Raw genomic sequence first — 15,496 nt, 5'->3', positions numbered from 1 at the left:
CGAAGGGCCTGTTTCCATGTTGTAAACTTCTATGATTCTATGATCTCGGGCTATCCCAATGATTTCCCCCACTGAATGCACTGATCTCAGGCTGTCCCACTGATTTCCCCCCATTGAATGCACTGATCTCAGGCTGTCCCACTGATTTGAGTGACTGGCTCACAGTAGGGTACTCCTGCCTATTACCCTTTGGGCAGGTAGCATCAACGTGAGGCAGGGAGAAATCTGGGACGTACAATGAAAAATTGCAGTAACTGAACCTTTCACAGGAGTGGGGGAAGATGGAGCAGCAACGGTTATTTTGAGTGATGGAGCGGGGGGAACTGGGAATAAAGTGAGAGAGAAACTGGGAAGAGAAAGAGAAAGAGATACAACGGAAAGAGAGAGATTAGAAAATGGGAGAGACTGGGACAAGAGAGGGACTGGGAATAGAGACTGGGAACAGGGAGAGAGACTGGCACTACAGAGATTGGGAAGAGGGAGTGACACGGGATTGAGAAAGAGACTGGGAACAAATAGAAAGACTGGGAATGGATAGAGAGAAATTGGGAATCGAGACTGGTGGTAGAGAGAGATTGGGATCAGGTGGAGAGGCTGGTTAGGAATGGCTCGAGAGACTGGGAATAGCAGAAAGTTTGGGAGTGGAAAGTGGGGTGGGAGAGAGTTGGGGGGAAAGACTGGTCACGGGGAGGGGGAGTTGGGGGGAAAGACTGGTCACGGGGAGGGGGAGTTGGGGGGAAAAGACTGGTCACGGGGAGGGGGAGTTGGGGGGAAAAGACTGGTCACGGGGAGGGGGAGTTGGGGGGAAAGACTGGTCACGGGGAGGGGGAGTTGGGGGGGAAAGACTGGTCACGGGGAGGGGGAGTTGGGGGGGAAAGACTGGTCACGGGGAGGGGGAGTTGGGGGGGGGAAAGACTGGTCACGGGGAGGGGGGGTTGGGGGGGGAAAGACTGGTCACGGGGAGGGGGGGTTGGGGGGGGGAAAGACTGGTCACGGGGAGGGGGGGTTGGGGGGGGAAAGACTGGTCACGGGGAGGGGGAGTTGTGGGGGGGGGGGGGAAAGACTGGTCACGGGGAGGGGGAGTTGTGGGGGGGGGGAAAGACTGGTCACGGGGAGGGGGAGTTGTGGGGGGGGGGGGAAAGACTGGTCACGGGGAGGGGGGAGTTGTGGGGGGGGGGAAAGACTGGTCACGGGGAGGGGGAGTTGTGGGGGGGGGAAAGACTGGTCACGGGAGGGGGAGTTGTGGGGGGGGAAAGACTGGTCACGGGGAGGGGGAGTTGTGGGGGGGGGGAAGACTGGTCACGGGGAGGGGGAGTTGTGGGGGGGGGAAAGACTGGTCACGGGGAGGGGGAGTTGTGGGGGGGGGGAAAGACTGGTCACGGGGAGGGGGAGTTGGGGGGAAGGGGACTGGTCACGGGGAGGGGGAGTTGGGGGGAAGGGGACTGGTCACGGGGAGGGGGAGTTGGGGGGAAGGGGACTGGTCACGGGGAGGGGAGTTGGGGGGAAGGGGACTGGTCACGGGGAGGGGGAGTTGGGGGGAAGGGGACTGGTCACGGGGAGGGGGAGTTGGGGGGAAGGGGACTGGTCACGGGGAGGGGGAGTTGGGGGGAAGGGGACTGGTCACGGGGAGGGGGAGTTGGGGGGAGGGGGAGTTGGGGGGAAGGGGACTGGTCACGGGGAGGGGGAGTTGAGGGGAAGGGGAAGGGGACTGGTCACGGGGAGGGGGAGTTGAGGGGAAGGGGAAGGGGACTGGTCACGGGGAGGGGGAGTTGGGGGGAAGGGGACTGGTCAAGGGGAGGGGGAGTTGGGGGAGGGGGAGTTGGGGGGAAGGGGACTGGTCAAGGGGAGGGGGAGTTGGGGGGAGGGGGAGTTGGGGGGAGGGGGAGTTGGGGGGAAGGGGACTGGTCACGGGGAGGGGGAGTTGGGGGGAAGGGGACTGGTCACGGGGAGGGGGAGTTGAGGGGAAGGGGACTGGTCACGGGGAGTTGGGGGGAGGGGGAGTTGGGGGGAGGGGGAGTTGGGGGGAGGGGGAGTTGGGGGGAGGGGGAGTTGGGGGAGGGGGAGTTGGGGGGAGGGGGAGTTGGGGGGAGGGGGACTGGTCACGGGGAGGGGGAGTTGGGGGGAGGGGGACTGGTCACGGGGAGGGGGAGTTGGGGGGAGGGGGACTGGTCACGGGGAGGGGGAGTTGGGGGGAGGGGGACTGGTCACGGGGAGGGGGAGTTGGGGGAGGGGGACTGGTCACGGGGAGGGGGAGTTGGGGGAGGGGGACTGGTCGGGGGGAGGGGGACTGGTCACGGGGAGGGGGAGTTGGGGGGAGGGGGACTGGTCACGGGGAGGGGGAGTTGGGGGAGGGGGAGTTGGGGGAGGGGGACTGGTCACGGGGAGGGGGAGTTGGGGGGAGGGGGACTGGTCACGGGGAGGGGGAGTTGGGGGGGGAAAGACTGGTCACGGGAGGGGGAGTTGTGGGGGGGGAAAGACTGGTCACGGGGAGGGGGAGTTGTGGGGGGGGGGAAGACTGGTCACGGGGAGGGGGAGTTGTTGGGGGGGGGAAAAGACTGGTCACGGGGAGGGGGAGTTGGGGGGAAGGGGACTGGTCACGGGGAGGGGGAGTTGGGGGGAAGGGGACTGGTAACGGGGAGGGGGAGTTGAGGGGGAGTTGGGGGGAAGGGGACTGGTCACGGGGAGGGGGAGTTGTGGGGGGGGGGGGAAAGACTGGTCACGGGGAGGTGGAGTTGTGGCGGGGGGGAAAGACTGGTCACGGGGAGGGGGAGTTGGGGGAAGGGGACTGGTCACGGGGAGGGGGAGTTGGGGGGAAGGGGACTGGTCACGGGGAGGGGGAGTTGGGGGGAAGGGGACTGGTCACGGGGAGGGGGAGTTGGGGGGAAGGGGACTGGTCACGGGGGAGGGGGAGTTGGGGGGAAGGGGACTGGTCACGGGGAGGGGGAGTTGGGGGGAAGGGGACTGGTCACGGGGAGGGGGAGTTGGGGGGGAGGGGATTGGTCACGGGGAGGGGGAGTTGGGGGGAAGGGGACTGGTCACGGGGAAGGGGAGTTGGGGGGAAGGGGAGTTGGGGGGAAGGAGACTGGTCACGGGGAGGGGGAGTTGGGGGAAAGGGGACTGGTCACGGGGAGGGGGAGTCACGTGGGAGGGGGAGTTGGGGGGAAGGGGACTGGTCACGGGGAGGAGGAGTTGGGGGGAAGGGGACTGGTCACGGGGTGGGGGAGGGGGACTGGTCATGGGGAGGGGGAGTTGGGGGGGAGGGGGAGTGGAGGGGGAGTTGGGGGGGAGGGGGGAGTGGGAGGGGGGACTGGTCACGGGGTGGGGAGTGGGTGGGGGAGGGGGTGACTGGTCACAGGGTGGGGGAGGGGGAGGAAGGGGACTGGTCACAGGGAGGTTGGGGGAGGGAGAGGGGGACTGGTCACAGGGTGTGTGAGTGAGGGAGTGGGAGGAGGAGGAGTGGGGGGACTGGTCACGTGGAGGGGGAGGGGGGGGACTGGTCACGTGGAGGGGGAGGGGGGGGACTGGTCACGTGGAGGGGGAGGGGGGGGACTGGTCACGTGGAGGGGGAGGGGGGGGACTGGTCACGTGGAGGGGGAGGGGGGGGACTGGTCACGTGGAGGGGGAGGGGGGGGACTGGTCACGTGGAGGGGGAGGGGGGGGACTGGTCACGTGGAGGGGGAGGGGGGGGACTGGTCACGTGGAGGGGGAGGGGGGGGGACTGGTCACGTGGAGGGGGAGGGGGAGGGGGGGGGACTGGTCACGTGGAGGGGGAGGGGGGGGGACTGGTCACGTGGAGGGGGAGGGGGGGGACTGGTCACGTGGAGGGGAGGGGGGGGACTGGTCACGTGGAGGGGGAGGGGGGGGACTGGTCACGTGGAGGGGGAGGGGGGGGACTGGTCACGTGGAGGGGGAGGGGGGGGACTGGTCACGTGGAGGGGGAGGGGGGGGACTGGTCACGTGGAGGGGGAGGGGGGGGACTGGTCACGTGGAGGGGGAGGGGGGGGACTGGTCACGTGGAGGGGGAGGACTGGTCACGTGGAGGGGGAGGGGGGGGACTGGTCACGTGGAGGGGAGGGGGGGGACTGGTCACGTGGAGGGGGAGGGGGGGGACTGGTCACGTGGAGGGGGAGGGGGGGGACTGGTCACGTGGAGGGGGAGGGAGGGGACTGGTCACGTGGAGGGGGAGGGAGGGGACTGGTCACGTGGAGGGGGAGGGAGGGGACTGGTCACGTGGAGGGGGAGGGAGGGGACTGGTCACGTGGAGGGGGAGGGAGGGGACTGGTCACGTGGAGGGGGAGGGAGGGGACTGGTCACGTGGAGGGGGAGGGAGGGGACTGGTCACGTGGAGGGGGAGGGAGGGGACTGGTCACGTGGAGGGGGAGGGAGGGGACTGGTCACGTGGAGGGGGAGGGAGGGGACTGGTCACGTGGAGGGGGAGGGAGGGGACTGGTCACGTGGAGGGGGAGGGAGGGGACTGGTCACGTGGAGGGGGAGGGAGGGGACTGGTCACGTGGAGGGGGAGGGAGGGGACTGGTCACGTGGAGGGGGAGGGAGGGGACTGGTCACGTGGAGGGGGAGGGAGGGGACTGGTCACGTGGAGGGGGACGGAGGGGACTGGTCACGTGGAGGGGGACGGAGGGGACTGGTCACGTGGAGGGGGAGGGAGGGGACTGGTCACGTGGAGGGGGAGGGAGGGGACTGGTCACGTGGAGGGGGAGGGAGGGGACTGGTCACGTGGAGGGGGAGGGAGGGGACTGGTCACGTGGAGGGGGAGGGAGGGGACTGGTCACGTGGAGGGGGAGGGAGGGGACTGGTCACGTGGAGGGGGAGGGAGGGGACTGGTCACGTGGAGGGGGAGGGAGGGGACTGGTCACGTGGAGGGGGAGGGAGGGGACTGGTCACGTGGAGGGGGAGGGAGGGGACTGGTCACGTGGAGGGGGAGGGAGGGGACTGGTCACGTGGAGGGGGAGGGAGGGGACTGGTCACGTGGAGGGGGAGGGAGGGGACTGGTCACGTGGAGGGGGGAGGGAGGGGACTGGTCACAGGGTGGGGGAAGGGACTGGTCACAGGGTGGGGGAAGGGACTGGTCACAGGGTGGGGGAGTGGGAGGGGACTGGTCACAGGGTGGGGGAGTGGGAGGAAGGGGACTGGTCACAGGGTGAGGGAGTGGAAGGGGGACTGGTCACAGGGTGGGGGAGTGGAAGGGGACTGGTCACAGGGTGGGGGAGTGGAAGGGGACTGGTCACAGGGTGGGGGAGTGGAAGGGGACTGGTCACAGGGTGGGGGAGTGGGAGGAAGGGGACTGGTCACAGGGTGGGGGAGTGGGAGGAAGGGGACTGGTCACAGGGTGGGGGAGTGGGAGGAAGGGGACTGGTCACAGGGTGGGGGAGTGGGAGGGGACTGGTCACAGGGTGGGGGAGTGGAAGGGGACTGGTCACAGGGTGGGGGAGGGAGGGGACTGGTCACAGGGTGGGGGAGGGGGGGAGGGAGGGGGACTGGTCACAGGGTGGGGGAGGGGGGGGAGGGAGGGGACTGGTCACAGGGTGGGGGAGGGGGGGAGGAGGGGACTGGTCACAGGGTGGGGGAGGGGGGGGAGGGAGGGGACTGGTCACAGGGTGGGGGAGGGAGGGGACTGGTCACAGGGTGGGGGAGGGAGGGGACTGGTCACAGGGAGGGGACTGGTCACAGGGTGGGGGAGTGGGAGGAAGGGGAGTGGTCACGGGGAGGGGGGGAGGAGTGGTCACAGGGTGAGGGAGGTGGGGGAGTGGTCACGGGGAGAGGGAGGTGGGGGAGTGGTCACGGGGAGAGGGAGGTGGGGGAGTGGTCACGGGGAGAGGGAGGTGGGGGAGTGGTCACGGGGAGAGGAGGTGGGGGAGTGGTCACGGGGAGAGGGAGGTGGGGGAGTGGTCACGGGGAGAGGGAGGTGGGGGAGTGGTCACGGGGAGAGGGGGGGCACTGGTCACGTGGAGGGGGGGCACTGGTCACGTGGAGGGGGAGGGGGGGGGACTGGTCACGTGGAGGGGGAGGGGGGGGACTGGTCACGTGGAGGGGGAGGAGGGGACTGGTCACGTGGAGGGGGAGGGAGGGGACTGGTCACGTGGAGGGGGAGGGAGGGGACTGGTCACGTGGAGGGGGGAGGGAGGGGACTGGTCACGTGGAGGGGGAGGGAGGGGACTGGTCACGTGGAGGGGGAGGGAGGGGACTGGTCACGTGGAGGGGGAGGGAGGGGACTGGTCACGTGGAGGGGGAGGGAGGGGACTGGTCACGTGGAGGGGGAGGGAGGGGACTGGTCACAGGGTGGGGGAAGGGACTGGTCACGGGGAGGGGGGGGTTGGGGGGGGAAAGACTGGTCACGGGGAGGGGGAGTTGTGGGGGGGGGGGGAAAGACTGGTCACGGGGAGGGGGAGTTGTGGGGGGGGGGAAAGACTGGTCACGGGGAGGGGGAGTTGTGGGGGGGGGGGGAAAGACTGGTCACGGGGAGGGGGAGTTGTGGGGGGGGGAAAGACTGGTCACGGGGAGGGGGAGTTGTGGGGGGGGGAAAGACTGGTCACGGGGAGGGGGAGTTGTGGGGGGGGGAAAGACTGGTCACGGGGAGGGGGAGTTGTGGGGGGGGGGGAAGACTGGTCACGGGGAGGGGGAGTTGTGGGGGGGGGGGAGGGGGAGTTGTGGGGGGGGGAAAGACTGGTCACGGGGAGGGGGAGTTGTGGGGGGGGGGAAAGACTGGTCACGGGGAGGGGGAGTTGGGGGGAAGGGGACTGGTCACGGGGAGGGGGAGTTGGGGGGAAGGGGACTGGTCACGGGGAGGGGGAGTTGGGGGGAAGGGGACTGGTCACGGGGAGGGGGAGTTGGGGGGAAGGGGACTGGTCACGGGGAGGGGGAGTTGGGGGGAAGGGGACTGGTCACGGGGAGGGGGGAGTTGGGGGGAAGGGGACTGGTCACGGGGAGGGGGAGTTGGGGGGAAGGGGACTGGTCACGGGGAGGGGGAGTTGGGGGGAGGGGGAGTTGGGGGGAAGGGGACTGGTCACGGGGAGGGGGAGTTGAGGGGAAGGGGAAGGGGACTGGTCACGGGGAGGGGGAGTTGAGGGGAAGGGGAAGGGGACTGGTCACGGGGAGGGGGAGTTGGGGGGAAGGGGACTGGTCAAGGGGAGGGGGAGTTGGGGGGAGGGGGAGTTGGGGGGAAGGGGACTGGTCAAGGGGAGGGGGAGTTGGGGGGAGGGGGAGTTGGGGGGAGGGGGAGTTGGGGGAAGGGGACTGGTCACGGGGAGGGGGAGTTGGGGGGAAGGGGACTGGTCACGGGGAGGGGGAGTTGAGGGGAAGGGGACTGGTCACGGGGAGTTGGGGGGAGGGGGAGTTGGGGGGAGGGGGAGTTGGGGGGAGGGGGAGTTGGGGGGAGGGGGACTGGTCACGGGGAGGGGGAGTTGGGGGGAGGGGGACTGGTCACGGGGAGGGGGAGTTGGGGGGAGGGGGACTGGTCACGGGGAGGGGGAGTTGGGGGGAGGGGGACTGGTCACGGGGAGGGGGAGTTGGGGGAGGGGGACTGGTCACGGGGAGGGGGAGTTGGGGGGAGGGGGACTGGTCACGGGGAGGGGGAGTTGGGGGGAGGGGGACTGGTCACGGGGAGGGGGAGTTGGGGGAGGGGGAGTTGGGGGAGGGGGACTGGTCACGGGGAGGGGGAGTTGGGGGGAGGGGGACTGGTCACGGGGAGGGGAGTTGGGGGGGGAAAGACTGGTCACGGGGAGGGGGAGTTGTGGGGGGGGAAAGACTGGTCACGGGGAGGGGGAGTTGTGGGGGGGGGAAGACTGGTCACGGGGAGGGGGAGTTGTGGGGGGGGGGAAAAGACTGGTCACGGGGAGGGGGAGTTGGGGGGAAGGGGACTGGTCACGGGGAGGGGGAGTTGGGGGGAAGGGGACTGGTAACGGGGAGGGGAGTTGAGGGGGAGTTGGGGGGAAGGGGACTGGTCACGGGGAGGGGGAGTTGTGGGGGGGGGGGAAAGACTGGTCACGGGGAGGTGGAGTTGTGGCGGGGGGGAAAGACTGGTCACGGGGAGGGGGAGTTGGGGGGAAGGGGACTGGTCACGGGGAGGGGGAGTTGGGGGGAAGGGGACTGGTCACGGGGAGGGGGAGTTGGGGGGAAGGGGACTGGTCACGGGGAGGGGGAGTTGGGGGAAGGGGACTGGTCACGGGGAGGGGGAGTTGGGGGGAAGGGGACTGGTCACGGGGAGGGGGAGTTGGGGGAAGGGGACTGGTCACGGGGAGGGGGAGTTGGGGGGGAGGGGATTGGTCACGGGGAGGGGGAGTTGGGGGGAAGGGGACTGGTCACGGGGAAGGGGAGTTGGGGGGAAGGGGAGTTGGGGGGAAGGAGACTGGTCACGGGGAGGGGGAGTTGGGGGAAAGGGGACTGGTCACGGGGAGGGGGAGTCACGTGGGAGGGGGAGTTGGGGGGAAGGGGACTGGTCACGGGGAGGAGGAGTTGGGGGGAAGGGGACTGGTCACGGGTGGGGGAGGGGGACTGGTCATGGGGAGGGGGAGTTGGGGGGGAGGGGGAGTGGAGGGGGAGTTGGGGGGGAGGGGGAGTGGGAGGGGGGACTGGTCACGGGGTGGGGAGTGGGTGGGGGAGGGGGGTGACTGGTCACAGGGTGGGGGAGGGGGAGGAAGGGGACTGGTCACAGGGAGGTTGGGGGAGGGAGAGGGGGACTGGTCACAGGGTGTGTGAGTGAGGGAGTGGGAGGAGGAGGAGTGGGGGGACTGGTCACGTGGAGGGGGAGGGGGGGGACTGGTCACGTGGAGGGGGAGGGGGGGGACTGGTCACGTGGAGGGGGAGGGGGGGGACTGGTCACGTGGAGGGGGAGGGGGGGGACTGGTCACGTGGAGGGGGAGGGGGGGACTGGTCACGTGGAGGGGGAGGGGGGGGACTGGTCACGTGGAGGGGGAGGGGGGGGACTGGTCACGTGGAGGGGGAGGGGGGGGACTGGTCACGTGGAGGGGGAGGGGGGGGACTGGTCACGTGGAGGGGGAGGGGGGGGACTGGTCACGTGGAGGGGGAGGGGGGGGACTGGTCACGTGGAGGGGGAGGGGGGGGACTGGTCACGTGGAGGGGGAGGGGGGGGGACTGGTCACGTGGAGGGGGAGGGGGGGGACTGGTCACGTGGAGGGGGAGGGGGGGGACTGGTCACGTGGAGGGGGAGGGGGGGGACTGGTCACGTGGAGGGGGAGGGGGGGGACTGGTCACGTGGAGGGGGAGGGGGGGGACTGGTCACGTGGAGGGGGAGGGGGGGACTGGTCACGTGGAGGGGGAGGGAGGGGACTGGTCACGTGGAGGGGGAGGGAGGGGACTGGTCACGTGGAGGGGGAGGGAGGGGACTGGTCACGTGGAGGGGGAGGGAGGGGACTGGTCACGTGGAGGGGGAGGGAGGGGACTGGTCACGTGGAGGGGGAGGGAGGGGACTGGTCACGTGGAGGGGGAGGGAGGGACTGGTCACGTGGAGGGGGAGGGAGGGGACTGGTCACGTGGAGGGGGAGGGAGGGGACTGGTCACGTGGAGGGGGAGGGAGGGGACTGGTCACGTGGAGGGGGAGGGAGGGGACTGGTCACGTGGAGGGGGAGGGAGGGGACTGGTCACGTGGAGGGGGAGGGAGGGGACTGGTCACGTGGAGGGGGACGGAGGGGACTGGTCACGTGGAGGGGGACGGAGGGGACTGGTCACGTGGAGGGGGAGGGAGGGGACTGGTCACGTGGAGGGGGAGGGAGGGGACTGGTCACGTGGAGGGGGAGGGAGGGGACTGGTCACGTGGAGGGGGAGGGAGGGGACTGGTCACGTGGAGGGGGAGGGAGGGGACTGGTCACGTGGAGGGGGAGGGAGGGGACTGGTCACGTGGAGGGGGAGGGAGGGGACTGGTCACGTGGAGGGGGAGGGAGGGGACTGGTCACGTGGAGGGGGAGGGAGGGGACTGGTCACAGGGTGGGGGAAGGGACTGGTCACAGGGTGGGGGAAGGGACTGGTCACAGGGTGGGGGAGTGGGAGGGGACTGGTCACAGGGTGGGGGAGTGGGAGGAAGGGGACTGGTCACAGGGTGAGGGAGTGGAAGGGGACTGGTCACAGGGTGGGGGAGTGGAAGGGGACTGGTCACAGGGTGGGGGTGTGGAAGGGGACTGGTCACAGGGTGGGGGAGTGGAAGGGGACTGGTCACAGGGTGGGGGAGTGGGAGGAAGGGGACTGGTCACAGGGTGGGGGAGTGGGAGGAAGGGGACTGGTCACAGGGTGGGGGAGTGGGAGGGGACTGGTCACAGGGTGGGGGAGTGGAAGGGGACTGGTCACAGGGTGGGGGAGGGAGGGGACTGGTCACAGGGTGGGGGAGGGGGGGAGGGAGGGGACTGGTCACAGGGTGGGGGAGGGGGGGGAGGGAGGGGACTGGTCACAGGGTGGGGGAGGGGGGGAGGGAGGGGACTGGTCACAGGGTGGGGGAGGGGGGGGAGGGAGGGGACTGGTCACAGGGTGGGGGAGGGAGGGGACTGGTCACAGGGTGGGGGAGGGAGGGGACTGGTCACAGGGAGGGGACTGGTCACAGGGTGGGGGAGTGGGAGGAAGGGGAGTGGTCACGGGGAGGGGGGGAGGAGTGGTCACAGGGTGAGGGAGGTGGGGGAGTGGTCACAGGGTGAGGGAGGTGGGGGAGTGGTCACGGGGAGAGGGAGGTGGGGGAGTGGTCACGGGGAGAGGGAGGTGGGGGAGTGGTCACGGGGAGAGGGAGGTGGGGGAGTGGTCACGGGGAGAGGGAGGTGGGGGAGTGGTCACGGGGAGAGGGAGGTGGGGGAGTGGTCACGGGGAGAGGGGGGGGCACTGGTCACGTGGAGGGGGGGCACTGGTCACGTGGAGGGGGAGGGGGGGGACTGGTCACGTGGAGGGGGAGGGGGGGGACTGGTCACGTGGAGGGGGAGGGAGGGGACTGGTCACGTGGAGGGGGAGGGAGGGGACTGGTCACGTGGAGGGGGAGGGAGGGGACTGGTCACGTGGAGGGGGAGGGAGGGGACTGGTCACAGGGTGGGGGAAGGGACTGGTCACAGGGTGGGGGAAGGGACTGGTCACAGGGTGGGGGAGTGGGAGGGGACTGGTCACAGGGTGGGGGAGGGAGGGGACTGGTCACAGGGTGGGGGAGGGGGGGAGGGAGGGGACTGGTCACAGGGTGGGGGAGTGGGAGGAAGGGGAGTGGTCACAGGGAGGGAGGTGGGGGAGTGGTCACGGGGAGAGGGAGGTGGGGGAGTGGTCACGGGGAGGGGGAGGTGGGGGAGTGGTCACGGGGAGAGGGAGGTGGGGCACTGGTCACGGGGAGAGGGGGGGGCACTGGTCACGGGGAGAGGGGGGGGCACTGGTCACGGGGAGCGGGGGGGGACTATCCAGAGGGAGGCGGAGCGCAGGTTGAATGAGGACGGAGAGGCTGAGCTGAGCTGAGGCAGGCGGCAGGGAGAGGGAGCCCGAGAGAGGCAGGAAACCGGGGCAGCAGCGACAGCCCGCCCGCCCTCATCATGCCCGCGGGAGCCGGAGCCCGAGTGTCGGGGTCAGAGTCAGAGCGATCCCCGTAGCCGAGAGCCGAGAGCCGAGGCGCGCCGCTCCCTCTGCCCGTGTCGGTGCCGGTGCGGCCGGTGCCGGGCATGTTGCTCTGGGCTTTGTGCGAGGAGCCGCTCGCTCTCTTCCCTTTCCCCTGGAATTAACTTCAAGCCAGTCTCGGAACGGAGCCCCTTTAAAGTCAGGGGGAAACTTTTCTGGGGGGTCCATTTTCTGCATTAGTTTAATTTTTGCTCCATTTTCTGCTGCATTAATTTTTGCTCTCAATTTTATTTATTTTTCCCGCTGCATTAGTTTAATTTTTGCCCCCTTTTTTTTTGCTGCATTAATTTTAATGTTTGCTGCGTTACTTTAAACTTTGCTCCATTTTTTTTGCTGCATTATTCTAATTTCTTGCTTCATTTTAAAAAAAATTTCTTGCTCCATTAGTTTTAGTTTTTTTTAAAAAAAAAAGTCCTCCTCCCCGTGCGCTTTTTATTTTTAATTTTTTAAAAAAAAATATATATATATATATCTAATCCTGTTGGGGAGGATGAGGAATGCCGAGGAGGTGGACGGGTTTGAGGGGGAAGCCTCCAACACTTCGATGATGTCCGGGGCGAGCAGCCCGTACCAGCCCACCACCGAGCCGGTGGTCGCTACCCACGGACTGGGCATCAGATGCGACACCGACTACCTGAGATCGGCCCTCGGGATCCTGAAGATGGTGGAAGTGGTGAGTGTGACTTTCAAATATCAGTGCAATAAAACACACAAAACACACACACCCCACACCCCACACACACAAAACACACACACCCCACACCCCACACACACAAAACACACACACCCCACACCCCACACACACAAAACACACACACCCCACACACACAACACACACACAAAACACACACACCCCACACACACAAAACACACACACCCCACACCCCACACACACAAAACACACACACCCCACACACACAAAACACACACACCCCACACACACAACACACACACAAAACACACACACCCCACACACACACAACACACACACCCCACACACACAAAACACACACACCCCACACACACAACACACACACAAAACACACACACCCCACACACACACAAAACACACACCCCACACACACAAAACACACACCCCACACACACAAAACACACACCCCACACACACAAAACACACACACCCCACACACACACCCCACCCCCCACACACACAAAACACACACACCCCACACACACACCCCACCCCCCACACACACAAAACACACACACCCCACACCCCACACACACAAAACACACACACCCCACACACACAAAACACACACACCCCACACCCCACACACACAAAACACACACACCCCACACACACAAAACACACACACCCCACACACACAACACACACACAAAACACACACACCCCACACACACACAACACACACACCCCACACACACAAAACACACACACCCCACACACACAACACACACACAAAACACACACACCCCACACACACACAAAACACACACCCCACACACACAAAACACACACCCCACACACACAAAACACACACCCCACACACACAAAACACACACACCCCACACACACACCCCACCCCCCACACACACAAAACACACACACCCCACACACACACCCCACCCCCCACACACACAAAACACACACACCCCACACACACACAAAACACACCCCCCACACACACACAAAACACACACCCCACACACACACAAAACACACACCCCCCACACACACAACACACACCCCCCACACACACAACACACACCCCCCACACACACAACACACACCCCCCACACACACAACACACACCCCCCACACACACACAAAACACACCCCCCACACACACACAAAACACACACCCCCCACACACACAACACACACCCCCCACACACACAACACACACCCCCCACACACACACAAAACACACCCCCCACACACACACAAAACACACACCCCACACACACACAAAACACACACCCCACACACACACAAAACACACACCCCACACACACCCCACACACACAACACACACACAACACACACACCCCACACACACAACACACACACCCCACACACACACCCCACACACACAAAACACACACACCCCACACACACAAAACACACACACCCCACACACAAAACACGCACACCCCACACACACAAAACACACACACCCCACACACACAAAACACACACACCCCACACACACAAAACACACACACCCCACACACACACAAAACACACACCCCACACACACACAAAACACACACCCCACACACACACAAAACACACACCCCACACACACACAAAACACACACCCCACACACACCCCACACACACACAAAACACACACCCCACACACACACAAAACACACACCCCACACACACACAAAACACACACCCCACACACACACAAAACACACACCCCCCACACACACAAAACACACACCCCACACACACACAAAACACACACCCCCCACACACACAAAACACACACCCCACACACACACAAAACACACACCCCACACACACACAAAACACACACCCCACACACACACAAAACACACACCCCACACACACACAAAACACACACCCCACACACACACAAAACACACACCCCACACACACACACAAAACACACACCCCACACACACACACAAAACACACACCCCACACACACACACACACAAAACACACACCCCACACACACACACACACAAAACACACACCCCACACACACACACACACAAAACACACACCCCACACACACACACACACAAAACACACACCCCACACACACACACACACAAAACACACACCCCACACACACACACACACAAAACACACACCCCACACACACACACACAAAACACACACCCCACACACACACACACACAAAACACACACCCCACACACACACACACAAAACACACACCCCACACACACACACACAAAACACACACCCCACACACACACACACAAAACACACACCCCACACACACACACACAAAACACACACCCCACACACACACACACAAAACACACACCCCACACACACACACACACAAAACACACACCCCACACACACACACACACAAAACACACACCCCACACACACACACACACAAAACACACACCCCACACACACACACACAAAACACACACCCCACACACACACACACAAAACACACACCCCACACACACACACACAAAACACACACCCCACACACATGCATTTCTGTATAGGGGAAGGGGTTGCTGCTGCTTAACAAAAACTAAAACTAATGGGAGCAAGAAATTAAAAAAAAATGAAGCAAGAAATTTTAAAAATGCAGCAAAAAAAATGGAGCAAAGTTTAAACTAATGGGTGGTGCTGCTTAACAAAAAAAAGGCCTAGAACTTTCCATTTAAGTGTCAGTCTTGGTTCAGTGGGTAGCACTCTCTCTCTCTCGCCTCTGAGTCAGGAGGTCGTGGGTTTAAGTCCCACTCCAGAGACTCGAGCACAAGATAATCCAGGCTGACGCTCACACCGGTGCCAGTGCCGAGGGCGCGTGGTGCCGTCTTTCACGTGCGACGTCAAACCGAGGTCCCGTCTGCCCCCTCAGGTGGACGTGAAAGACCCCACGGCCGTTATTTGGAAAAAGAGCAGGTGAGTTCTCCCCAGTGTTCCGGGCCAGTATTTATCCCTCAACTAACATCAGTAAAAAAAAAACAGATTATCTGGTCATTTATCCCATTTGCTGTTTGTGGGATCTTGCTGTGTGCAAATCAGCTGCCGCATTTGCTACATTACAACGGAGAACAACACTTGAAAAATCGCTCCATGGGCTGTAAAGCGATTTGGGACGTCCTGAGGTTGTGAAAGGCGCTATATAAATGCAAGTTCTCTCTGTTTCTTTTCCGGTTACA

General features: G+C 64.9%; 1 protein-coding gene across 1 annotated transcript in view; it reads left to right on the top strand.

Annotated features, from left to right (window-relative positions):
- Positions 1 to 11,384: 11,384 nt before the first annotated feature.
- Positions 11,385 to 15,496, top strand: part of cmtm4 (CKLF-like MARVEL transmembrane domain containing 4) — a 65,525-nt gene continuing 61,413 nt past the window's right edge. Inside the window, exon 1 of the mRNA XM_067998178.1 lies at positions 11,385 to 12,271. Within this exon, the coding sequence (XP_067854279.1) occupies positions 12,089 to 12,271 (183 nt within the window). The 5' untranslated portion in view covers positions 11,385 to 12,088. The remainder of the gene's footprint in view (positions 12,272 to 15,496) is intronic.

Source organism: Heptranchias perlo, chromosome 16 (genome assembly GCF_035084215.1).
Source record: "Heptranchias perlo isolate sHepPer1 chromosome 16, sHepPer1.hap1, whole genome shotgun sequence".
In the NCBI taxonomy this organism is placed as follows: Eukaryota; Metazoa; Chordata; class Chondrichthyes; order Hexanchiformes; family Hexanchidae; genus Heptranchias; species Heptranchias perlo.
This window is presented reverse-complemented; position numbering and strand designations above follow the sequence as displayed.